Source organism: Ambystoma mexicanum, chromosome 11 (genome assembly GCF_040938575.1).
Source record: "Ambystoma mexicanum isolate Mex_15411 chromosome 11, UKY_AmexF1_1, whole genome shotgun sequence".
Lineage (NCBI taxonomy): Eukaryota > Metazoa > Chordata > Amphibia > Caudata > Ambystomatidae > Ambystoma > Ambystoma mexicanum.
Window position 1 is genome coordinate 266910273 of NC_090934.1, and position 27640 is coordinate 266937912.

At 46.3% G+C, this 27640-nt stretch overlaps 1 protein-coding gene across 8 annotated transcripts in view; it reads left to right on the plus strand.

The window, feature by feature from the left end:
• Positions 1-27256, plus strand: part of LOC138503358 (putative transmembrane protein 244) — a 262341-nt gene extending 235085 nt beyond the window's left edge. For 7 of the 8 annotated variants that reach the window (XM_069623007.1, XM_069623012.1, XM_069623006.1 and 4 more), the window contains 2 exons: positions 1684-1728; positions 26837-27256. In XM_069623007.1, the coding sequence (XP_069479108.1) occupies positions 1684-1728; positions 26837-26931 (140 nt within the window). In that variant the 3' untranslated portion in view covers positions 26932-27256. The remainder of the gene's footprint in view (positions 1-1683; positions 1729-26836) is intronic. The other variant, XM_069623008.1, reaches the window with a different exon arrangement.
• Positions 27257-27640: the final 384 nt, after the last annotated feature.

Here is a 27640-nt window from a genome sequence, read left to right on the forward strand (position 1 = left end):
CGTCTTAGCACCCCACCTCCTGTACCCCATGAGTCCCAACCAGTGACCTCTTAAATTAGGATTAAGGACTCCAAGGACAATCCATATTCTTGTGCTGTGTTTAACTTTAGGAGCTTGACTCACAACTCCTGTAATCCTTTCAACTTCTGGTGCAACCAAGAAAACGTCTATACATCTATGTTTTAAATCATGGACACTTTGGCTGCTAACCAAATCAAGAGGTGATGGCTGGGAGGTTTAGAATTAATCTTAACCTCTGGCATTGCTCCGAGCAACCCTCCAAACCATCATTCTTTGCCTGCCATGCCATTACAAAAGGAGAAATACCATATGCAAATCAGGCTTGATCCCACCCCAAAAGTGGCAGTCCAAACCGAACTGCTTGGTCACATCGCTTCTGCACAAGACCACAAGCATCCCCAGACATGTTCTGGACTCGTTGGGCCTCATCAGTAAGGAGTAGCTTGGTTCTCTAGGCCCAGCAGGCACGGGACCGACGTCTGGGCATACCTGTCAGACTCGGGGTAACTAAGCAAAACAAAAGAGGTGATGGCTGGAAGGTTTAGGATTAATCTTACCCTCTGGCATTTCTCTGGGCAACCCTCGAGGCCATCGTTCTTCACCTGCCAAGCCATTACAAAGGGGGAAAGACCATATGCAAATCAGGCTTGGTCCCACCCAAAAAGGGGCAGGGCTGACCAAACTGCTTGGTCACATCCCTTCTGCGCAAAACCATAAGCACCGCCAATTGCTACCAAATTCTCCAACTTGTAATAAACCTACTGGGGTATCGTTTTTAGAACTTGCATCATAATTTTCAAAAAGGGTACTAAACAGGACTTAAAACTCCAAACAAGTCTTCGAGAATAGTACACAATTCTCCAGCAGGGATTCTAGGATAGTACCTAATATTCCAGACATGGCCTCCAGAATTATAAACAGTTTTAAGACAATAAAGAATGCATTTTTAAACGAACCCAAAACCTCTAAAAAAAGTTTACGAATTTTAGAAAACTATATATATGTCGTTGTGAATGGGAATTGAAGTTTTAGGGTGGGGGAAACGTTTTTTTGTAAAAAGAGGGGGCTTAGGTGGCAAAAATGAGCTCTTTTTTGTAGATGTTTTATCTTCGTTCAAAATTAATTCTTTGTTTTATCATTCGATAAAATCACATGTAACCAAATTACTCCAGATGAAGTAATTAAAACTGTGCACAATACATCCTTCTAAGGTAGATAGGTACATTGTAGAAATACAACGCAAGTCCTCACCAGCGACCACAATGGTAAAACAATGTCTCTCTACTGGCTATTCCTTCCTTCTCCACCCCTAACACACCATGCCCTAAAGTACTGCTAAGGAAGTATTTTGATTGGTGTTTAGTCAAAGTTTCGAATACATAGTTTCGAAATGCAATACGTTCGAAACAAAAGGATCAACAAAAAAGAAATATGAATGCTTTTTTTAATGTATTTTTTTTTTGGGTTTCGTATGTGCGGTTTTTCCCCAAAAAACAAGGGTTGAAGGGGGGACCCCTCCAAAAAAAAAGTGCATTCGAATTTTTCTTTTTTTCAATCCTTTTGTCTTGAAAGTATTGCATTTCGAAACTATGTATTTGAAACTTTCACTATAAACCATTTGATTAGAGAACGACTCTAGCCTTCATTTCTTTTGTCTTGCAGTGATGATGGAATTTCCTCAAATCTGGCAATGGTGGCTGGCAATTGGTATGTACTGACATTACAACATCTTTACCGCTTTATGTGTCAAGTAACTAAACGGCAAGTTCAATAAGCCATTCCAAGCCAATGTTATTGGTCACAAAAAATGTGCACATCGGTGGGTACCCTGGCCATTTGGGTTGTGATGTAATGTAAAGTGATCTTGTAGAATGCCCTTGTGCCAGTTTGCTGTGCATGGCTCTTTACGAATGGGCAGGGATAATTAGTGGCATTGCAGAAGAAGCAGCTGGTGTCGATGGGTGAAGGTTTGAAGTACCCAGTTCCTTTGTGACAATGTGCTTTCTATGGTTTGCGGAGAACCTTGAGGAGAGAGCCCAAGATCTGGCAGAATACAGCACTTTGGGTCTGATTAGCCGCTCATGTGGGAGAGAGAACTAGAGCTAAAGAAGAGATCTTCGAAATGTCTCAGTGCTGATGGGCTAACGGCTATGCTGTTGGGGAATATGTATGTGTAGCGTAAGGTGGTAGAAGATCTTAATGGCAAGTCCGTTAGTTGGGGGAATAGAGGAATAGGCCTTACAAGGCAAAACAACTTGCAACCCTGTCCTCATATCACTGCAGACCAGTCCTATTTCACTTTCTCACAGTGCCACTGTCAAACCCTGTATCTCTATAGCTATCTGTCCCAAACAGCTACATTAATCACCATGGGCAACAAAACAAGGATCTATAAGTTTGCAGATGAGGGAAAGGAGGCAGTCTGGATACTCTGTTCATTACCATGATCTACATGCTAAGGGTTATGCTAGGCAGGAACGGCTTTTCAGAGAAAGTGCTGCTGGAAATTTGGCGACCACAGGCGCCTATATCCTGAAAGACGCCTCAAACCTCAGTAACACACACATGTGCTGTGCTCCAGATGTTGATCATGAGGACACATGCACACCGAGTTCATGTGGCATTACGTTTCTTTGGGGAAGCATTTCAGCTTGTGTCTATGTTCCTGACTAGGATATGCTGACAGGATGATCAGCCTTTCGAAGTTAGGAGTTGCCAGGATTATGCCCACTATTTCCTCATTGAATCGCCAGGACGAATGAGGAAGGATCTGAAGTCTGTGAGGGCACCTTTACCAGAAAGGTGCATGTGTAGCATCCTGCAGAGCTGAGCGAGCAGCCCTAGGGTACTTTTACATGTTTTTTTTTTTTGATAATACATTTTATTGTATTTTCAATTTACAATACAATAACATTTAACTCGAAAACATATAACATCGCATACATATGGTTGAGCTGTAAGAGGGACTACTGCATATATGTGGACCAATTTAGAGACACCGGTAAGGATAGGCATAAGGCAACATTAACCGTATCAGTTATCAATTATCAGTTCCATAGTCAGTTCTTGCAGGTGAATTAGAAATAGTAAGGCCGTAGCAGTCATGCCCCGGGGCGGCAATAGCAATGTTCATCCAGCTGGGTCACTCCAGATTATAGAGGTTTCACGACGTCAATTCCCATTTCCCCCATATCTTGTCTGCTTTGTCCGGGCACCCTCTTGCTTGATAAACACGTCGCTCCATTAGGATAATTGCGTCTATGTCCGATACCCATTGGTCATATTGTGGAGTAATTTCAGAGCCCCACAGCTGCGCTATGTTCCTCTTGGCTATACCTGTGGACGTTGCAAGTAATAACTTTTCGAAGCGCGATAGGTCCTGTTCCGTATCTATACCAAGCAGGAGGAGTTTGGGGTCAGTTGGGATTGGACGTCCTAAGACTCTGGAGAGTCTATCGCTGCAGCGTCGCCAGAAGTATTGTATCTGTGTACATTGCCATAGAATGTGATAGAATGTCACTTCTTCTTGCTTGCAACGTAAGCATTTTGGGTCAGATGGCTTGCCCCATTTATATAGCACCACTTGGGGGCAATATACTCTGTGGAGTATCTTCAACTGGATGAGCCTGATTCTCGAGGAGATCGCCGTTTCCCTGGGATACATCAGGGTCACAATCTAGCCTTCCGGTAGGATTGGGCCCACATCCCCTTCCCATTTGAATGTCAGGCTCGATAGCTCTTTTGTGGCAAACGAGGAGATAGCATTGTACATGTTGGAAGTGATCTTGGTCTTCACACTATCAATAACTATATTCCTTTCTATAGGTGTGCACTCCGGCATTTCAAGCAGGCGGGCTCTTTGTTCCATTAGTGCATGATGTAGCTGATTGTAGTGGAACCTTTCAGTATCAGGGAGACTGTATCTAGTCGAGATCTCAGCGAACGGGGTTATTTGGTTATTTGCGTATATCTGCTTAATGGTATGAATACCAGCTGTCGCCCAGGCTGCCCATTTAGGGAGCTTATCCAGACCTTCAAGATGGGTGTTATTCCAGATAGGCTAGACTGGACTGAGTGTATTGTTCCACCCTATATATGTATGGGTGTCCCTCCATATCTGGGCTGTATGAGCTACAATATACAGACTTTCAATTGGGGTCATATCTTATCTGGCCGCTATTTCCGCTTGTATATGAGGGAGTTTTGGGTTCCCATGCAACATATCATTTATCGTCGCCATTTGGGTCGCCCAGTAGTAAATCTGGATGTTCTGGAGCCCTATTCCCCCTCCCAGACTGAGCGTTGGAGGGTTTTAAGCGCTATCCTCGGGTGTTTCCCTCCCCATAGGAATTGACGTGTTGTTCTGTCTATTATGCGGAACTCAGCAGAGGGGATACTGAGAGGGGCGTTCTGAAGGATGTAGAGGAATCTGGGCAGGGCCAGCATTTTGAAGAGTGCCGCCCTGCCTAACAGTGTCAGCGGTAGAGATGCCCAATGAACCACGTCTTGCGCATATCTTTTGCTCAGTGGATGTAGGTTTCGGGTTACGTAGTTGTCTAGTTTATTCTCTATTAGGATGCCAAGGTATCGAAACTGCATGAATTCTATACTATATGGAGAGCCGACTGGCAGAATGCAGTCTATCCCTTTCACCGGAAAGAGTACTGATTTTGACCAGTTCACTCGTAGTCCGCTAAAGACTCCATAATCTACCAGTATTTGAGTTACTACAGGGCAGGAGACCGCTGGATCACCCAGGTACACTAGAAGGTCATCGGCATACAAGGATACCCTGTCCTCCCATTCCGAACTCCACCGAAAACCACTCCACATGTTTGAACCCCGTAAAATGACTGCTAGAGGCACTATTATTAGTGCAAATAGCATAGCCGAGAGTGGGCAGCCTTGCCTGGTACCCTTTCCCAGTGGGAATTCTCGCAAGGGCCAGCTGTTCACCTTTACCTCTGCCAATGGGCTGTTATAGAGGAGCTGGACCCATTTTATAAAGGAATCCCCAAATTGCATCTTCCTCATGATTGCCCATAGAGCCTCCCAGTGAACTGAATCAAAGGCCTTCTCAAAATCTATGGCCAGTAATGCTAGCGATTTCTGTAGTACAGGTGCTCGCTCAATTGCCAGATGGAGCCTACGGATATTCATTCTTGTCGAACCTTTGGAGCATGAAGCCACATTGGTCTGGGTGTATTAATGTTGTAATAACCGTTTGGAGTCTATTAGCTAGTATTTTGGCCAGAATCTTGGCTTCGTTATTAATTAGGGATATGGGCCTATATGAAATGCACTCCTCTGGGGGCTTGCCTTCTTTGGGGATCACTATTATGGTGGCCTTACAGAGGTTTGGTGGAAGCTTACCTTTTGTCAGGGAGTGTTCGAACGTGTTGAGAAGTTTGGTGGATAAATCCAGGTGGTTCAACTTCTTCCAGATATCGATTGGAAACCCGTTGGGTCCTGGGGTCTTGTTTGTCTGAAGTTGGGAGATGGCCGCAGATATTTCATCCACTGTTATCCTGCTATCCAACATAGTGACCTGCTCCATGGTGAGTGTTGGAAGAGCAATATTGTCAAGGATGGCGCAGTCTGGTAGGGTATTTGGGGGCTTGTAGAGATTCTCGTAGAACTCCGCAAACCGTTCTGCAATTCCCGCATCAGTGGAGATTAGCTCTGCGTTTGCTGTCTTAATACATTTCACCTTTCGTTGTCCTTCCTCTCGCCTCTCCAGCCATGCAAGCATTTTCCCAGCTTTTTCTCCCGTTTCATAAAGGTGTGCCTTCATGGCTCGATGTGCTTTTTGGGTGCAGTCTAGTGATAAGTTGTGCAGTTTCTTTTGCGCTAGCGTTAGGGCTCGTTTCGGGTCAGGGGTATCGTTGGCAAAGTGCTCTGCTTCCCTGGTCACAACTTCTTCCTCGGCTGTTTTGATCAGCTCACAGTGTTCCCTTTTCTTTGCTGATGTACACGAAATGATTTCGCCTCTCAGAACGGACTTGTAGGCCTCCGATAGTATGACGGAGTCATCAACCTAGCCTGAATTTAGCTCAAAGTAATTGGAGCTAGCTATCTCTATCTTTTCCTGTAGCTCTGGGAACCCCAGGTAGTAGGTGTTCAATCTCCATGTAGATGGGGGACGTGGCCTCTCTGTTTCTAATTCGAGGATCAGCGGGGAGTGATCCGATATATCACGAGGGAGGAAGGATGCGCTACATATTTCGGTGTGAGTGGTCTGCGACGTTGTCCATGACCTCATTGAAGTCTCCTCCCATCACCCAGGTGTCTGCATCGTTTTCCGCAAGGATCAGGGTAATGTCTGCTAATAGAGCATTGAGTAGGGCTAGAGGGGAGTATACTGCCATGATCGCTAGGGTCTGATTCCCGAGTGTTGCCTGAATAAGAACGTAGCGGCCACCATTGTCTTGGGTGATGTGCGTGATCACTACAGGGAGTCTCTTGTGAATGAGTATCAGGACTCCTCTCGCCCCCATCGAGAAACCTGCATGTAGTGCTGTGCGGTAGTTGGACCTTTGGAAGAACTTGCATGAGGTTCCCGCCAGATGGGTCTCGGTCAGGAGAACTATGTCCGGGGAATGTCGGTTCAAGTGTTATAGCACCAGTCTTCTTTTGATACTGGATCCCAGCCCATTGACATCCCATGTCATGAGCGTTAGACGCCTAGTGATTGGAGTCGTCTCAGGTGCCATCGGGTGGGTAAAGTATAGTCTCACCAATGCATTTCCTGGGATACGTTTGCAATGGGATGACAGCAGAAGCCATGTTCACTGTGCTCTTAATACCATTGTATGCTAAACTTTGTAGACAAACGTCTCCAACTCCCCCTCCCTACACTCCACCCCCAACTGAAGCATCTGTCGACCCAAAATAAACTCAGAAACAGTGGAACTTCACAGCACTGTTGTGTGGTGCCGGAGAAAAGGTCTTGGTTCGGGGGGCGGGTGTTTAGTTGGCCACCGGCCTAGTTGTGCTCTATAGATAGATTGCTACAGGGAGCGAGAGCTCCGTTGCTTTTCTGATCCTGGCGCCTCAAGTGTTTGCTCTTGTCTGCTCTTGATTCATACATCTCCCGGCAGAGAGTTTTCTGGTTGTGGTTGGTGCTGCGCTTCCCGTTCTGGTGGTCGCTCTGGGCGTGGTGTGTTGCGTTCCCTCCTCCTTCTCCCATCCGTGTTTCAGTCACCCTCTATGTTTCGCTCAGCCCAGCTCCACGCTTCCTTAGCGTCAGTGAAGTGCACTGTAGTGCCTTTGTGAAATATCTTAAGTTGGGCGGGGAAGATCAGCCCATATTTGACTGCCATTGTTTTCAAGCGTCTCTTGAGCGGGTCAAATGACTGGCGTGCTTTCTGCACCTCCCTGGTGAAATCAGGGAAGAAGGCTATCCTTGACCCGTTGAAAGTGACTGCGCCCTTCGATCTCGCCAGTTGGAGTACAGTGTCCCTGTCTCTATAATTCAGAAATCTGGCGATGACTATGCATGGTGGTGCTCCTGTTATGACCTTGCCAGTTGGTATACAGTGGGCTCGCTCGATAGAGAAGAATTTAGAGAATGACTCCGCATCATAGGTGTTCGCCAGCCACTCTTCGAGAAACAGCTCCATGCAATCCCCCTCTGCTTTTTCAGGATGGCCGAGTATTCGAATATTGTTACATCTGGATCTTCTTTCGCTGTCATCTGCCCTTGCTTCCAGGATTTGAATGCATGCTAGCATGGTCGACACTTGCCGATTCACTCCTCGTAAGCCATCTTCGATTTCCGAGATTCGTGTCTCCGCTTCACCCGTACGGGAGGTCAGTTTTTGTAGGTCGTGTCGTAATAGGGAAACGTCTGTGTCGATACTGTCCATTTTTTTTTCCATTGAGGTCCTGGAGCTAGCTATGGCGCTCATTATGTCTCTGAGGGAAACAGTTTCTTCTTCCGTACAATCTAGATCTGCTGGTGAAAGCCTCTCTGGTGAGCGAGACACCGATACCGATGCATATTGATCAATCCTACTTTGTGTAGATGTTTTCCTGGGCTTGTCTTTTCCCATTTTTGCTTATGAGGTTGGTGGTGGTGGCAACTGCTGTCTGACCCCAAAGGGGAGAGTGCTGCCCGGTAGGATAAAACGTTGCTGGTGGGATTCTGGTAGTGGCTGCTGTGCCACTTTGCGTGGCGTGCAGTGACAGTCTCTTAGATCTATGCCAGTTTGTATGAGCCGTTCACTTTATGTCCCTTAGTCTGGCAGCAAACAGCCGTGGCGCTTACTGTGGGTAACGATCCTGCGCGGATGGGCACCAGCAGGAGTTTTGCAAACGTCGTATGCTGTGTACTGGAGCCCTTTGGGTCTCTTTCTTGCCCCCAGTTTCCCGGGTTGGTTAGCTGTGTGTGGAGGCAGGATATTGCAGGCTGGACCCCGCCCGATTGCCTCTATCACTCTTTATACTCCACGGGGGGCTATTCCCCGAGGGGGAGGACAGTTACTGATGCTGCCAGATGGGTCTGCCGTGGGCTGCATTCATTGATCCGGAGGAGTTTTCCGAAATAGGACTTGATGGTTTTCGGTTCGGCTGACATGTCTGATGCCGGGGTTGCGCAGCGTCCCTTTGGGCTAACCTCCAGTGTAGGCGGCGGATTCCCTGTCTTCGGTGATTCGGGACTATAATGCAGACACTCGGGTGGCAGGGCGGTATTCTACCCCAGTCACAGGCGGGTACTGTTGGAGTTCCTGACTCCCGCTGGGGAGCTAGCAATTGTGGGGGGCCCGTGCTCTTTGTCCCGCCTTTGCCTTCTCCTTACCGCCGTGTTCCTCGCCCTGGAGCCAGGTCACAGGAGCAGTATTGTCCGAGTGCGGAGGGTGCAAGCACCCTCCGTAGTGCAGAGGGCTCGTTGTCACAGTGCGGGATCTCCTCGTTTGCAGTTTATCAGCCCTCTCCACCACTGGATCTGTCCGGGCTTTCCTTCCACCATTCGCTCGCACAGAGGGCTGATCAGCGGGAGAAGTCCATTTCCTCTCGGTCCCAATGCGATCATTCTGCCCGCCGCGTTCCAAGCCTGCACCAGGCACGCCGATTCTGTGCTTCTTCGCGGGAGGGGGTCGCTAAACCCACTTCAGTCGGCAGGGCCTACACCCACGGCAGGAGAGCGGCGGGAGCTCGTCCACAGGTGTCACGTAGCCTCTCCGCAGGACTCAGTACTTTGAAAGTGAAACCGCCACCTCGCTGCAGCTCGCGGCCACTGCGCCTAACTTCTGGCTTCACTTCAGGGGCTCGATCTCTCTCGGCGCGGACTCCAACTATCATGCACTCACGGCGGCCATCTTGGCAGCGATGTCCGATTCGGGTCCTGTGTCTTTCAACCGCCTGGGGCTCCGATACGCTCTCCGATTCAGCACGGCATCAGTGCGTTTCGATAGAGCAGGATTTCACGCGTCGGTGAGATGTTTTACAGACTCACAGGGACGCTTTTAAAGCAGGATCTTTATAGGATAAGGCCGGTGGCACGGGAGCAGCAAAGTTCACGTCCTCATCGTTCGGCTGCTGGCCACACCTACTTTTACATGTTTAAAGAGATGGAGGATGCACAGGAATGTGTGGATAAAATACAATGAGAAAGAGTCCCAATTCAGCATTTGGAATGTCCTGCTTGAAATGTTTTACCCAACACCTGATTTTGAAGTAATTTTGTTGTTGATCACAAATGAATGCCCAGTGAGTCGCTGACCAGGCATTAAAACCTTTTTAACCATACAGTTAAAATATCTGCTTCCAGCTAAGTTTGAAATTGTCTGTCCAAAGAAGGTTTTAGGCTTTAAGACTCCCCTTCAACTTTCAATTGTTTTACTCCAACAGAGACCGTAAGTCTAGTTTCCAAATACTCAAAACCTTCCCGGTCTTGGCCAAGGAATCTGATCTAAACCTCGTCGATTTAAATGAATTGTTTATTGCAGAAAGAAAACCTGTTGCTCAATAATGGAAGCACGGGCACATCTTTTGAGCTCCGAGATATATAATCATGTAGGGTAGTGGGTTAGTCTCCTGTGCGTTTTTCTGTTTCTTTAACCATCTCCCCCAATACCTCCATGGCAAGCCCACCTGATAGCTTACTCTTTATTCCTACTTCTTTCTTTCATTAGCTTTTCCATTCAGTTTTTCTATTCTCTTCTACAATCCTGGTTTTATTTTACTTTCTGCCCTCTCCCTCACCTTTCCATTGCGTCCATGGTTTTCTCTAAGATCTATTGGCCTCGCTCCATCCATCATTCCTGTGTCTCGCACCTCCACACTCCTCTCGACCAATGCTCATATATTCCCTGTACTACAAACTTTTAATAATAGCAGGGATAACTTCCACTTAGTGCAAAATCATAGGATGGTTCAACAAATGTTACCGTCACTCAACAGAAAACATGTTCCCTTTTCCTGCACTCTCTGTAAAAGGAGGCTTTAGGTTCCAGCCTTCTGCCAAAAAGTGCTTTATACAACCCACCATGTTTCCAATATCTATTGCAAACGGAAAAAGTTCATTTTCTGAAGACGTAAGTATCACAAACGCTTTCGTATCCAACAACTTATTATCCAGAATGTTCTACGAACAGGCACACGTCATTGTCATAAATATTAGCTTTCCGAATGATAAACCCTGCCCCCCACGCCGTACACCCCTCAAAAGTCAAAAACTCCAGCTGATGGTAGTGTGCCATTAGATAGAGCAGATTTTTATAACGCTTTGTGATTTGGAATTCTGCTCTATTTCTTGGCACTCACCCATCCTAAAAGCCGACAGTCCATTATTACCAACATTCTATTGTTGTCTGGCAACGTTGTTTCTCCAATAGGGCCAGGTGAAAAGATTTTGCTTAGTATGCAATATATTTAATTGAAAACCTCAGTTTATAAAACTCATAAAAATGTCTAGAATTACACGTTTGTCACTCCATGAATGAAGTTGACAAAATAGGCCCATAAAAGCATCCTGGTCCTGCACATTTTCAGTGATAAGAAATGGCCTCACCTGGCATTACCAAAGGAACATTTTACACTAATTTTTAAACAGTCTTGACATCCGAGAATAATAATCATCTTAATAACTTTCTCAAGGATAAGTATTATGGACACGGACAACAAAGCACTTCCTATAACCATGTTAGCCTTAAATTCTTAGCTCCAAAGCAGCAAGAAACATATTATACTATACTACAATTCCCAGCCATCACTGGCTCCTGCGCCAGTCACCAATCACAAAAGTTATACTTCTATAAGAACCACCCTCCGCCCCCAAATTCCTAGCTCATTTCTTCATTTGCAACATCATCCACTGCTGTCTAGGAATCCTTGCAGCAAGAAGAACAACACTGCCAGGACTGACCACCACCAACAGGACCAGGACGATTCACCATCGCTACCCTCAATAGAAAGATTGTCCACTGTAGAACTGGTCTGTCAACAGTAAAGGACAAAATGGGGGGGAATCCGTGAGGGATAATACATACCACCATGCTATTAATAGACTACCGACTCTCGTCACAAGCGAGGAGTAATCAACATTATCTGGCATGGCACGGAGAATTCTTATTATGCACATTCAAAACCAATCAATTACAGATCTGGCAGTGTGACCAATAGGTTTACAGTAAAAGTAAGACTGTGCTAGCAACAGACCAATCAGCAGCTTTAAAAATATCTTCTAGACTCACTGTCAGGATTCGCCCCTGGAAGATATGGAGTGCCTGGCGACTTCAAGTCCTTTCTTGTAACTATCCCAGTGGTCTAGCCCTCATCCAATATGGTGGCTCACCCTTTATATTCTGACCACGCCCATTAGCCAGCGTGTTGTATCTGTTTTGCTCTGTGAACCTTCAACGCTGCTGTGTTACGTTGCTTCGGGTTTTCCTCGCCGCCTGCAACGCCATTTAGCTTGCTGTGCCCTTGCCATCTGGTTCCTACTTCTGATAGGAACCGCTGTTTATTTTACTTTTGTTTATTTTACAAACGCACTGCATGGAGGAGACCAGTTGCAAGACTACGATGGAAGAGATTGAGGAACCTGGGAAGAGGACTGTCTCCTCTATTCCTGTACAGTACCAGGAGTATTCTGAGATATTCAGAGATGTTTTACCCAGATACCTACCACCACACAGGGCAGAGGATTGTGCAATAGACTTGATACCTTCAGCACAAGTTCCCTTTGGTGGCATGTACCCATTGTCGCTACCAGAAAAAAGGGCTTTGAAGAAATACTTAGATGCCCATTTACAAAACAGATTAATCCAAGAATCCAGATCTTCCTGTGGAGCATCCCTCTTCTTTATTCCCAAGAAGGAGTCATCAGAACTAAGGCCCTGTATCGATTATCGGGGTCTCCATCAGAGATCGTTATCCTATGCCGTTAATAAGGGACATACTGAAGCGGTACAAGGAGCACAATATTTCACAAAGTTGGACCTCATGGGAGCTTACCATCTCCTGAGGATCCGTAAGGGAGATGAATGGAAGACCGCATTCAGGACACCCTTAGGTCTTTTTGAATATAAGGTTATGCCTTTTGGTCTTGTCAACGCCCCAGCCATATTTTCATTTCGCCGACTAAAGGAACATTTCACTTCAGCTCCCATACTGGTACAGCTAGATCAAGATAAACCTTTTATCCATGAAACGGATGCTTCTGCAGGGGCTTTGGAAGCGGTTCTACTGCCGAAGGCAGAAGATGGTGTAGAACAACCCATAGAGTACTATTCCAAGACCTTGACTACTAGCGAGCGGAATTACTCCATCCTTGAAAAGGAACTTTTGGCTATTAAGCTGCCCTGCCAGGATTGGCGCCATCTGTTACAAGGGACTCAGTATAGTTTCCTCATACGCACGGATCACAGAAACCTCAGATTCTTACAGCAGATGGAGTGCACCAATGCTCGACATGCCCGATGGGCGTGCTTCTTTTTGCCATTTCGACTTCCAAATCACCTACATTCCTGGAACAGAGAACCAAGTTGCTGATGCTTTATCACGAAGTCAAGGAGAAGAAACAAGCATTCGCCAAGATCATGATCTCCTTCTCCCAGGGCTACAAACTGTTTCAATAGCGATTCTATTCTTACAAGAACTATTGGTACACTACCAACAGAAGAAGGATTGCCCCATCACAGTGGTTCAAGGCAAGGACTGTCTCTACTACCATAACAAAGCATTCTATATCCCTTCCAAGTCTTTGCAAGATCGGATCCTCAAATGGTGCCATGATGCTCCCTTATCGGGACATCCTGGTATACGTAAGACTCAGGAACTAATCTGTCAAAGATTTTGGTGGCCTACTATCCTCCAAGATGTTAACAAGTACGTCTCCTCATGTCCAATCTGTGCCTGTAACAAATATCCTACGGGTAAGCCCATTGGCTTATTGCAACAACCCAGTTTACCAGGTCGCCCTTGGGAACACATTTCTACGGACTTCATTGTAGAATTGCCTAGGTCCAAGGGTATGAATACTATAATGGTTACTGTAGACTCATTTAGTAAACTGGCTCATTTCTCAGCTGCACCTCATCTTCCATCTGCCCCAGAGACAGCAGCAATCTTTTTACGAGACATTGTTAGTTTACATGGTTTACCCAGAACCATTATTTCTGATAGAGGATCTAAATTCACCTCTAAATTCTGGTCTACCTTATGCCATCAGTTGGGTATTAATAGAGCTTTGTCTTCCGGTTACCATCCCCAAAGTAACGGACAGACTGAAAGACTTAATTCCAATCTTGAACAGTACCTGAGATGCCTTTGCAGTAACAAACAAGAAGAATGAGCCTCATTCCTCCCCCAAGCAGAATTTGCTTACAATAACTCACTTCATACTACGATACAAATGAGTCCTTTCTACTGTACTTACGCGTATCAACCTCAACCCCTGCCTTGGACAGGAACTTCCTCCACGAGCACACCCGCCATAGACCATCTGTTGACTGAGCTCAAGGACATACAAGGTACCGCAAAGAAGGCATTGGAGGCCAGCAGGCAGACACATAAGAGATGGGCAGACCGCAAAAGAGGAACTAACTTGGATTGGAAGCCGGATCAACTAGTGTGGTTGTCCACAAAGTTCTTACCCAAATGGGTTCATGCTGGCAAATTTGCTTCTCGATATATAGGGCCTTTCCCTATTATATCTCAAGTTAACCCAGTAGCATACAAGCTACGTTTACCCCAGAGTCTACAAAGAGTACACCCTGTCTTTCATACTTCATTACTCAAGGAATACAAGACAGACCCTTATCTACGGAAGACAGTACCTCTACGACGTTTCAAATCCCCAACTGAAGAAGAGTATGACGTTGCATATTTAGTGGACTCCCGTTACAGAAGGGGAGGAGTACAATATTTGGTTCATTGGAAGGGGTATTCTGTTGAAGAACGGACCTGGGAACCCAAGAGTCACATTCATGCCCCCAGACTGCTGAGGAGATTTCATCTTTTACATCTGGGGAAACCCAGAGGACCCCCGAAGGGAAGGGGGTATACTGTCAGGATTCGCCACTGGAAGACATGCAGTGCCTGGCCTCTTTAACTCCTTACTTGTAACTATCCCAGCGGTCTAGCCCTCATCCAATATGGCGGCTCACCCTTTATATTCTGACCACGCTCATTAGCCAGCACATTGTATCTGTTTTTCTCTGTGAACCTTCAACGCTGCTGTGTTACGTTGCTTCAGATTTTCCTCGCCGCCTGTGACGCCATTCATCTTGCTGTGTCCTTGCCATCTGGTTCCTACTTCTGATAGGAACCGCTGTTTATTTTACTTCTGTTCTACTTTTGTTTCACTCCCTCGCTTTATCCCGTCCTCGGTTTCCGGTCTTCTCCGGTACAGACTTTGCTTTCATACTTACTTCTCTCTCCCTCTTGCCACTTACCTGGCTTCTGACCTTACTGATTTACACATGCTAGTGGTTTCGCCGTCTGTGCTTTCGGGTTTCAAGTCACCAGCTACCGGAACCTCCAGAAGCCCTTAAAGGATTGCTCACTGGATCCATAACTTTTCACTCTCCTATCCCTGAGAAGGAATTCTCTCTTCTATTGGAGACCAGGGTTTTTTGCCCTTGAGGCTTTTTCCCTGCACTGGGGCTTGGCTCCTGGGGTTCCCCTTAGGCAGGTCCCATTCCCTGCCAAGGTGGCCTCTGGGGAAGCCAGACCCTACTTACACGATAAAAAGAAAAAGAAGAAGGCACTAGGGGAAGGACTGCTAATTGATCGCAAGAAATCTCAAAGGAAGGTGTCTGCGGATTCCAAGGACAGCTCCTCTGAAGAATCAGGTGAGAATGAGGTTGGGGAGGAAGGGACTCCACCTGACACTCACCCGTGCCAAAAAAGCTTTATAAGCCATAGCCCCTCTAGCTGAATGAGCCCCAAACAGTGAAAGATCAGTACCAACTTTAGTCATGATCCAGCGCACCCAGTGTGCCAGAGTGGGAGAGGAAACTGGTCTGAAAGGCCTTCTAAAGAAAAGAAGCAACTGGTCTGCTGCCCCCATTCCCTCCAAAGTCCTGGCCTGAGGCACTGAACCTCACTCAATTGAGGAGAGTAGGGGAAAGACGTGTACGAGATAACCCTGGAGTCAGACTTAGTTTTGTACTGAATGTGAACGAGTACCGCCTCAGCACAGACAAAATACCACAGAGCTCCGACATCACTCACTCTTCTGAAAGACACCAGTCTCATAGGCATGACTAGTTTAGCTGCAAGCACTTGTAAAGACAGATCTGCATTCAATGGCCAGTCCCTAAAAATGGAGAGAACAACCACCACATCAGAGTCAAGAGTATGAAGAAAGAGGAGGTAGACAGGAAACTCAAATCCCCTTAAGTAACCTGCACACCGGAGAATGTTTGCAGATAGTCATGTTTTGGTGGAAGGTTTTCCTAACAGAGACAGCCGACCTATAGGTGTTTATAGACTGTATGATAAAAAAGGGGGGCAATTGAGCAAGAAAATGTACCACCTGAATAAGTCCTGCCGAAGCGGGATCTAAGCTTCTTTGAACACTCCAACAAGCCCACTTCCCCCAAGCGGAGGCGCAGACCGTGAACGTATTGAGGGCTTGGGACCGCTGGATGAGTGCCACAGCCTGGTTCGAAAAGACCACGGTCATCCCAGCTGTCGCTGAAACCAGCCATGCCATCCTAAAAGCTTAGTACTAATATGTATGGGATTGAAGGAGGGTGTCCACTAAAAGGTTTGGAAACACTGGCAGCAGAAGCAGGGGCTCTGCCACCATTTAAAAAGCTTTGTTAAACAAAGGCTTTCCTCTCCAGAATGGAGTGACCAGTACCAGAGACATACCGTGCGCTGAGCTTGCAGGGGAGCCCCTGTGATAATAGAGAAGAGGGTGGGGGGAGCGTACTGGCTCCCTTGCCCCACCACTAAATAATGCATCAGCTATTTTTGCAAATGGATCTGGACAACAGTGAAAAAGCCCTGGAAGTTGGATGTTCAACCAAAAACCAAACCAGTCCAGCCTCAACAGTCCCAAAGACATTGGAGCCTGCAAGAAATCTGTCAATGCAGCCTCCAGTTACTTGTGTTCGACCACTGCCGTGAACACCAATTAGCTGCCAGAGTGCCTAGAACATATTCTGCTTGTATCTGGATGCAGTAATTGAGGCAGAAGTCCTAGAACAAGAGAGCCAGGCCCAAAAAAGGCTGGGAGCGGGCACCCCCTACTTGTTGATAAAAACGCTCTTCCGAGCCATTGTCCTTCACTAGCCCTACTACGTAGTGGGAGAACCTGTCTGCAAAGCATCTGACCACAAAAGAACCAGCAAGCTTCTCTAAACAATGTTTGCGCCAGATCAACTCCGGCTGAGACCATAATATCCCAGTCAATATATGACCACAACTGACTCCCCCATCCTATTAGGCTTTTGTTGGATTCTTTCCGCGTAGTCTGGAGGAGTAGTTAATATTGCCCTGCTGTTCCATTCCTCTAGGTGTTTTGCCCGCCAAAGCAATTCTTTCTTTGCTTCTGCGGAAAGTGGGACCTAACTGGAATAACTTAATCCTCTGTGAAGAGCCTGAATTTTTCATCTTTGAAGGGCCTTGTAATGTAAATGTCCTGGAAAAGCTGTCTGGATTGAAGCAGAGAGAAAGCTGATTATACAGAACAGCCTCCTGACTGAGACCACCGTAAACCCTAGGGTTATCCTGACTACCCTCTTGATGAGGGCCAAACACTTGGTTGGAAGACTAAGGGTGGAGGTTTGGCCTCTATCTGAAACTCCAAATATTGCATCCTTTAAGCTGCAATTAAATCCGATTTTTCGAGGTTCATGGTAGACCCCAATAATTGTAGCAACCGCACTGTCATTGTGGCGTGGCTGTGGGACACGTCCGCTTATTCGCTCACAATCAAAATATTGCCTAAATACATTATAAGGCAAATTCCCCTGGCCCACAGAAATTCCACCACTGGCCTGAATTATTTGGTGAAGCACCAAGGTGTGAAAGAAAATCCGCAAGGAAGAACTGATAACACTGCCCTCCCAGAAAAATTGGAGGCACTTCCTGTAGTGCTATTCAATGGGGACCATAAGATTAGCATCCCTGAGATCCAACATTACAAATAAATCCCCCGTTCAGAGGACATCCTTCGGGACTGCGATCATTTCCATTTTCAAATGGCGATCCACCACAAACTGATTAAATTCCCACACATTTATGACCCGACAGAACCCCTTGTCCTTTTTCACCCAAAACATTTTGCTGAGGAGCCCATTAGAATGGACCTGTGCCCACTCAAATAGCTTTCTTCGACAGAAACTCTTTGATATCATTGTGAATCAGATTGCAATCTCTTTTGGAAAGGAATGGGACCCTCCTGGGCTGTCATTACCTAAGTGAACTCCTTTCTGAACCCATGTGTAGTGTACAAGAACCCTAGAGTCTAGGGACCCTCTACTGGTGCCCTGAAGTCTGTTTTGCTTAGCCTTGGAAAAAAAGTGTCTCTCCCACGTCCTCCTCTGAACCCTCAGGGTCTTCCTCCACCCTTCACTCTCTGCAGGAAGGTGTGTCTGTTCCTAAGTGGCATTCTTTGGCCTTCTGGATGCCTGGTGCAATCAGGGCATGAGATTCATTGTCCTTAGCAGGCCGAACAACCTGTACTACAGCTGACCCTGGTAGAGACCTTTGGTGAGAAAATCTTATTAAGGGATGAGTGGGCCTTTTCCAGCAAGGTGAATGCATTAACATATTTCCCCAGTTCCCTTACAAATTCACCACCAAAACATAACGGGCCAGAAACCTCCACTCCCCTTGCACCGTCCAACTCCCCAATTTGGTGCTGATTTTAAGGAGAATGCCCTTCCTTCGCTCCTTAAGGATGGAGACACTGGAATCCTCCAGAAAACAGACTGCGCTCAATGCCCACCTACGGATCTGTTCAGGATCCAAAGCAAACCCAGCCCAGATGCTTTGCCTCTCTCTACCAAGTCCAGAATCTGAATAAGCAGGCAGGAGAAATTCAGAAGCCTCTACTGACAGGACTCCCAAGCCCGGTCTATCCCCTAGGAGACATCACCTCCATATCTGAGGTAAAAGGCCACAATTTTAGTGTCGACCACAGGGGTAGATACAGAACTTAAGGGTAAAGAGTCATGAGCATTCAGGGTTCATTTGAATTCTGGCTGCTGAGTCGATTTTACACCTAGAAAATGTCTCAGCATATTCCCCTGCAACCTTCCCCGGGATCCATCCCTAGAATTGTGGTGGGATAGCCAATCAGGACAGAACATGGCATTACCTCTTGAATCCCAAAACCCATACGGACCCTACCCCAGGTTCAGTGGATCTGGGTCAACCTCCATGAGGTTATTCTCCCTTTCCATTTCTTTGAGAAGTACAGGGGTAGGGTCCAAGCCAACATCCCTTGGCAAAAGGACTAGAGCCAGCTTGGCCCTCTTTGCCTGATTCTGAACTTTCTACAGGCAAGAGGGTCTAGTGATCGCTTGAAACCACTCCACTATGAATAGACCAAGCCCTGTGGTGTCTGGGCTGAGGTTAACTGCAGCTGGAGGCAACCTGCTTATGGGGTCTCCCCTTTGAGGAGCCTCCACCTGACATACACCCCACATCACCTTCCCCAGCATCCGGGATATGAAAAGACTGAGAATAGCTCAGTAACCTGGTGACCAAACCCTGGTTAAGAGAAGCCTGCAAATTCTGGGAAAATTAGAAATTTTTGTGCAGGGCTTTGTCCAGAGCTCAAGAACATGGAATAAGGAACAATTAACAAAGGACAAAAAGTTGTCCTGTCACAAGTCCTTGCCCTCCTGAGGCTTTTCTTCCCCCTCTTCCGCAGAGATGTGGTCCTCTATCAAGTCTCCATACCTTCCTCCTGGGACATAAATCCAGAAGCAACAGAACACGGGGTACGCTACAAAAAAAGGACCAATCGTGAAAAAGCTGTAATGTGCTTTCATTTAATGAGAAAACGCTCCATAATCCGAGTGAGGGTTTCTCCTGCGTGGCCACCAACTGAATGCAGCAAGGCCAGTATGGGAACACAATGCGTACCAGAGCGCGGTCGCTCATAGATCAAGTATCGCTGCACCAGTAAAGCACCTACCTCCCCTAACTCATGCAGGTATGGGGAAGGCAATGCAAACTGGAGCGTGCTTGCTTCTACACCCAGTAAGGCTGTTGCAGCAAAGCACAAACCTCCCCAACTCTTGCAGGTATGACCGGCCTTGAGTCCCCCTTCAATCATAGCAAATGTACGCCAAACAACGTTGTGGTGAGATCCCTTTAAGAGACTGAGACTGTGTGACATCAGTCCGTATTCCCTATAAATTAGGCGTCACGCAAGGAACATTTTTAGTGCACAAGTGGAGCCCGAAAGAGTAACCAGTGTCTCTGTGTCAGTCATTTGGTTGCTCTGGTTCCATGCTCTACCAAGGCCTTGCAGCCTCAAAAATGGTGAAGAGGAGGTCGCTTGATGAGTGAATTAATTCACGTCATCGACAAAACTGGCAGAGTTTCTCCGATGATGCTGATCGTCCCTACAAACAAATGTTGATCTGCGCACATGCTCTGCTCACTCCGAGCAGTGCTGCAGTGCCCTGTGCTACGCGATGAGCAAACTCACAGTGTGGTAAAATGCCAGCTTCGACAGGGCACACATTGGACTGCCTTCCCCCTTCCCCTAAGGTTGCGGCTCCACCAAGGAGTGCTCATGCGTCTCTGGGAATAAAACAAAGAAAAGCTAGTTTTCTTCTTTTTCTCTCATCCCTCAACTATGTGATGTCCTTTGGATGTGAAGTCCCATCAGGGTAACTGTCGTGGCACGCCTGGATGTATCCATCACACCTGAGTCGCGGCTCCTATCGGGAGTGCTTGGGTGCTCATTGTGCAGAGAGAGTGTGCCTGAACACTGGGTTGCGCTGGAAGAGCCCCAATTATAGTACCACAAGATGGCTGATGACACAGGAGTGGCAGCTGCACTGGTACCTAGACAAAAGGGGTCACTGACCTCTCTGGTGGAATTCAAAGTATCTGGTGCCCTATCCAGTTTGGGCCCAAGGTGGAATCTATGGATGGAGAGGCTAGAGAGGTTATTTGATGCCTTCAGTGAACTGAATGATCATGCCATGAAATCTACACTGCTGTTCTCTGCTGGCCCGGCAGTGCATGCAATCTTCAAGGCATTACATCCTGCAGAGAACTTGTACTTGACTTCAAAGGTTGGGTTGAGAGACTGCTTTACCCTGATGGTAAACCTTGATTACGAACGTTTTGGATGATGTACGGGTATCAGGTATTAATATCGCCACATATATGGTCGCCGTAAATAATATCGCCAGGAAAATGTCGTAGCGATATTATTTGGATGACCATATATGTGGCGATAGGGGAAACAAAAAAAATTGTGGGTTGCTGGGTGTCCCCCGCATGTTCCATGCAATAATGTCACCACAAAAAACGACAATTTTTCAGCGATATTTTTGTATGGCGATATTTTTGTGGCAACATTATTACATGGAACCGATGTACGGGAACCATAATGGATGCTGCCATGAAAACAATCAAGCTAGAGGATGCGTATGCCATAAGCGAGCAACAAATGTTCAGGACTGGCAGGAAAGCAACATGGCCCAGGAAATAAGAGGGCTGAGATCATGCCCGCAGTGTGGAGATAATCTGCTGCATACCGCTGAGTGTCCACAAAGAAGACATACGCGTGGGAGGTGTGGCATTGCCAACCATTTTGTGGGGGTATGCTGTGCTTCTGTGCCGGCTACACTGTCTAGAGGCGCAGCCAGGCCACGACGATTTGCCCCAAGGCAGACCCCAAAAGTGGCACAAGTTGAACCTGTGGAGGGACAGACAGAGCAGTTTGTTGAAGATGAGGGAGATCTGTTCTTCATATCCAGTGCACATGAAGTCAACAAGAAAAGAAAACAACATCCCACGTGTGTGGTGTATGGCAATGGGACTGAGGTCCCTGTTGTCATTGACCCTGGAGCATCAGTGAATGTCATGGCCCAGTCACACTGTCATCCTGGATGGCCCTCCAGGCCTGGGTGATTCCAAAGTGTGAATATTCACGTTTGGGGGCAAGAGGCCAGATTTGTTGTCACAAAGGTCAGTGAGGACACGCTGTTGAGTTGTGCCGCTGCATTACCCCTGGAAATAGGGGTGTACAAAGTGGATGTTCAGTCACTAGTGGAGAAATTTCCTGAGGTGTTTTCAGAAATTGGGAAACTAAAAGGAGACCCGATTCTCCTGCACATAGATAAATCTGTGCAACCGGTCGCATTAAAACACAGACAAATTCCTTTTCACTGGAGGGCACAAGTTGCGAAAGAGCTGGATAACCTTGTTCAACTTGACATAATAGAGTCAGTGGATGGTCCCACCCGATGGGTCTCCCCAGTAGTGGTGGCTCGCAAGCCAAAGCAGCCTGACTCTGTACGTATCTATGTCGACATGTATCTCCCCAACAAAGCCATCAAGCGGAAGAGGCACATAACACCAACAATCGACAAGAATGTCGCAGACCTACAGGGAACAGTATGTTTCTCCAAATTGGACCTAAAAATGGGATATCATCAGTTGGTCCTTCACCCGGGTTCGCTGTATATCACAACCTTTACCATGCACGAGGACTCTATCGCTATAAGAGGCTTCATTTTGGGGTCTCTTCAGCGGCCAAGTTGTTTCAGATCTCTGTAAAGGGTGCATTGGCTCGAGCGCTGAACATCAGTGATGACATTTCTGTTTTTTGCGAGACCAGAAGTGGAATCAGATCTGGAGAGGTTGGAGAAGGTGCTACAGCACATCTCTCACTTGGACCGACACTTCACGAGGATGAATGTGAATTTTGCAAAGGAGAATCAAATTCTTTGGTTTCGTGTTGCAGGAGGGTGGAATCTCGGCTGATCCAGCTAAGGGGAAAGACATCAAAGCAGCCAGACCCCCTGGAAACGTCTCAGAAATGTGGTGTTTTCTGGAAATGGTAACCTACTGTGGGAGGTTCATCAAATACCTTGCCGCCATTGCCAAGCCATTGCGCAGCCTGATGAAAAAGGACACTCCATGGCAATGGACTCCTATGGCGCAATCAGCGTTTGAGGAAATTAAGACAGCCTTCACGATGGCATTCTTTTACCTGGAGAAGTCATCCAAGGTGGTTGTTGATGAAAGCCCTTTTGGGCTGGGCGCTGTGCTCACCCATTCTGACGGAAGTGGGAGTGTGAGGCCAGTTGCATTTACAAGTAGGGCGTTGTCTACAGCTGAACAACAGTTATTTGCAAATTGAGTGAGAGGCGCTTGCCTTGTTATAGGTGTTGGATGTTGGCACTTTTGGAGTACTACATAAGTCTGATATACTGTCCAGGGAGCGACAATCTCACTGATTTTGTGTCAAGGCAGTCCCTTTTCCCCCTTCGTGAGTCAACATCAGACCATAATGCGGTGGAGATGGAAGACTTTGTTCGTCTGCTCACAGAGGCTACAAGGTGGAATTCCATATCGGTAGAGGAACTGAAAGAGGCCTCTGAAATTGATGATTGTTTCAGGATTCTACGTGATGAGGTCACAAAGGGGGACTGGAAATGGGCATTTGGCGAGTTTGGACAAAAGAACTAGCACTGCCTGAACGGCGTGAGAACAGCTCTGGAGGGTGAAAAGTAAGCTGGCCTTCACGGATGATGGACTGGTATTGAGGGCATCAAAGATGGTTATCCCTTCTAAGCTGATCCCACGGGTAATTGAGTTGGCCCACCATTGGCACCAAGGGGCAGCTTAGACCAAGTGTAATTTACGAATGGAAGTATGTTTTCCCGGGGTGAGAGTAGGTGTCGACGACTTTGTGAAGAGTTGTATCTGTTGCCAGGCCTCTGTTCCGGTGAAAAGAGAGCCGAGGAACACATCCATGCCACGTAGCTGCAAACCCTGGAAGACAGTGCTTGTGGATTTTGGGTCCACGGTGGGGACAAACATTTCCTAATAGTGATCGATCAACGGTTAAGGTATCCTGAGGTCATAGCCTCAACTGCTTTATCAGATGTCTTAGCAGGCTTTGGAAAAAGTTTTTGCTTCCCATGGCCTGCCTGAGGAAGTGTGCTCTGACAATGGGACGCCCTTCCAGAGCAAAGGTTTTGCTACGTTCATGCAAGAGAGTGGGATTTGTCACCGAAAGCTATCACCTGTGTGGCCAAAAGAAAATTTAGAGGCCGAGCTGTTCATGAGAAGGACGAACACAGTGATGAGAATCGCCCATAGTCAAGGACTATGTCTCAAACTGACACTGTATCAGTTTCTGCAGGAATAATGCTCCACACCACATTGTTCTACAGGAGTTCCCCTTGCAGAGGCTCTGTTCAGCAGATGCTCCTGAGGTGTAATGCCAGACCCAGAGAAAAGGACTCCAGGAGAAATTGATAATCAGAAAGTGATGGAGGATTGGAGAGCGAGAAATGAAAATTAAAAGATCAGAAGAAGACTGTGAGACTATGATCTATCCCTGGGTGACACTGTACTGGTGAGATGTCACCCCGAAGGCAAGTTGTCACTGACATATGAACCTCGACAGTGGAGGTGGTGGATGTCAAAGGATCAATGGTCATGGCATGCAACGGTCGTGACACGGTCACCAGAAACTCTTGTTTCTTGAAGAAGATGAGATGGAGGCAGGGGGCCCCATGCAAGAAGTGTAAGACTCCCACCCTTCCAATGCTGAAAGTGTTGGCAATGAGGACGCTCAAGAATTCCCAGGTGGAGAGGATGGCTAGCATCCTGTGGAACATGTTGATCTGGAGCTGACAGCAGAAATCATCCCAGACCGTGCAGAATGGAGGAGGTACCCTAAGAGAGAAGTCGGCCAGCACATTTGCAGGACTATATCGTAGATCTGGGAATATGAACAATGTTCTCTCCATGTTTCTGAGTTTGTGTAAATGTTGACTTGGTTAACAAGTTCATATTTGGTGTTCAATCTTTATGGAAAACGAGCAGTGTGGTGAGGTCCCTTTAAGAGACCGAGATTGTGTGACGTCAGTCCGTATTCCCTATGAATGGGGCATCACGCAAGGCACGTTTTTAGTGCACGAGCAGAGCCTGAAAGAGTAACCAGTGTTTCTGTGTCAGTCAATTGGTTGATCCAGTTCCACTCTCTGCTGAGGCTTTACAGTCTCAGAACAAACGTTTCAATCAAAACCAGTCTACCTTTGCGGGAGGCTTAGAGTACCCATCTTAAAGTCATCCCTGCCAGGGATCAGTAAGAAAAGAGAAAGGACTTTGGGTTGAAGTGTTCTCAAAAGGTTGATACCTTTTGTGATTGGTGTCTGGTGTAGGAGCCAATGATGGCTGGGAATTGTTTTTTTGTATAATGTTTTTCTTACTGCTGTGGAGCTCAGAATAAAGTGAAGTGTATAATTGGAAGTCTACGTGCCGTGCCATAGAATCAAGCTCCCCCAGAATATATGCAATTAACTGCACGGTTTATAGTTAATATTTCGAATTCAATTATTTCGAATTCAAAAATGTCGAAAACATTAAGTCGAAAATGTTTTTTTCGAATGTTTCATTTTTTTAATGCCCCTTTATTTTTACACTTTATTTTACTTACCAAAACCCCCAAAAAAACGTATTAAATAAAAAAATTATACATTCGATTTTTTTTTTTTCCACATAATGTTTTCGACATTTTTGCATTCGAAAAAATGCGTTCGACATACTGACTGGACACCTAAGTGCACATTCGGTTAACCAGAACCAAAGAGGAGAATGTTTCTGGACATTCTAAGATAGTGGCAGGGACCCATGTCATCTAAACGATTAGAGACGTTGCGCTATTTTGAAATGTTCTACAAAATTAGGAAAGATTGGCCTGGTTCTCAACCCACTTGCGATACCAATAAGGAAACTTTAGTTTAAACTGATAAAGGAAAAATGCATCCCTGGCATGATCTCGGAACTACCTTGCACATTTAACAGACCTTAAGCACTGGCTACATTTAGCACATTGTAAATTGAAAAATAAAGAAATGAAAAAAAAATGCAAGTTTTGTGCACAAGATTTCACAACCGGGAGCATTTTCTGGTCTGGCACGGTTGTCAGAACCAAGGGGCATTCCTCCTTAACCAGGAGTCTGCAACCTGTGGCTCTCCAGATGTTTTGCACTGCGACTCCCATGATCCCTTCACTATTGACCATGCTGGCTAGGGCTGAACAGAGTCGCAGTCCAAAACATCTGGAGAGCCAAGGGTTGCAGGCCCCTGTATCTTAACATGTAATTGGTCGTTCGTTTACGTGGTTAAGCAGTACAAAAACAATTTCCCATAATCACTCACAAGAAATGTAGTCACGCCAATCAACAAATGCAGGCAGAGGATAAGAAACAGCAAAGGCGTGAAGGTGTAGAGCAGCACAGAACTGTTCTTGAAATGTGTTGGATACGAGGAGTTTTCGGCAAAATTGTGACAGCGCAAAACTGATATTCGGATGGAAAATGAAGGTGACATGAGCTTTGCGACCATCCAACTAGGGTTAGTCGAATACCATGAAGAGGATGTAGAGGTTTTTACAGACTTGTTATGTATTTGTTAAATGAAGACCAATTCAGAAACAAAGGGAACACAAGCATAAGTAGTTTTGTTGTGCCCTTTTTGTACATATATTTTATTGATTTTCAGAATAAATACAAAATATGTATGAAACGACAAACCAAGATTTCTTTTCCAATAGCATCAATTTCCGAATCTTAGTAAAAAAACTATTGTTAGGCAAGGGAATGGAATTGGAAATTAGTGACATGTGTAGAGAACAAAGCACATCAAACACATCTTTAAACTCTATAATAAAGAACCCTGATAATACTGTATTTCCGCAAACGGGTGAGGTGCTAGAAGAAAAATCAACCAAGTATTGGCGGTATAAAAAGAGGCCATATCTAAAACACAGCAGATTTTGACTGAATTCCCATTCCACAGTAAGCAGTAATCCAGAGCATCTCGCGCCAGTCCCAGCAACGACACCAGACCCTAACGAAAAGAAGCAGGTACACCTGCCTAGTGTTTTTCATGAATAATAAATGGTTCATCAAGAAACTAGTGATCTCTATACCGATTGAACCACTTGTGTATAGGCGCGTTATACATGCCACATCATATCATACCATTGCTCAAAGGGGATAAAATCTTGAAGGCATAAAAGCTTTTTGGGTACAATTTGCAAGTGCTTCCTGCAGGAACTGCCCTCATAGATTATGGACAGTGGTGATAAAGGGGGAACAGAGTTCATGCTCACCAAACAACTTGTTGCACTCTCTTTCAGGCTGTGGTGTCTTTCTCATGATCTGCAATGGACAGCTGGTGGCCCATTTTGCATGTCAAGGTGACCAGAGCTATCCAGTGTTTGACGGTACCTGAGCAATGAAGGTGAGCGAAGGAGGACACATCCCCACTGAGACACCTGTGATATCCCCATCAATGCCGTCGGTTGGATTCGGAATTGCTGAGTCGCGCAACAAGTGTTTGCTATGGTTCAGATTGTTCTTGGCACATTGGATCACCCGGTGATGCATCACATGCTTTGTAAACTACATGTCCACATGTATGTAACATGCAATGCTTTTGTAAAAATCTGCATACAAGAGGTGGCTTTCCAAAGAGGTGCATTTCTTAAAGGGATGAGTGACAACTGGAAAGGTAACTTATTAAGCAATCTCAGTATTTCAACAGAAAAAAAAATAAAGTTTGTTACATGAACTTAAAACTACATCGTTATGTTATATCAGTGGGTTCTTGTAGTGCACGCTATCCCCCGTGAGTATCTTTGCGCTAAAGGAAAAAAACCTGTGGCGAAGGCGAGCAAAAAAGTTTCTTAAAAGCTTCTATGCTGGATAAAGAAAGGCCTTTGGATTTTTCGGAATTTAAGCCCAGCTACCTTTTCGTATGCGCGTCAGGCCGGTATTTGGGAATGGCGGCCTGCTCTCAACACAAGCAATGTACTAGTTCATATTAAGACAAGGCCCGGGTTTAGTTTTCCGGCTGGTGGCGATGTGGATTGCTCCGCTGTCTCATTGAATGTTAACTGAGTGTCCCAGTCTGCATCTTGCAGAGCGAACCGCTCCCCAGC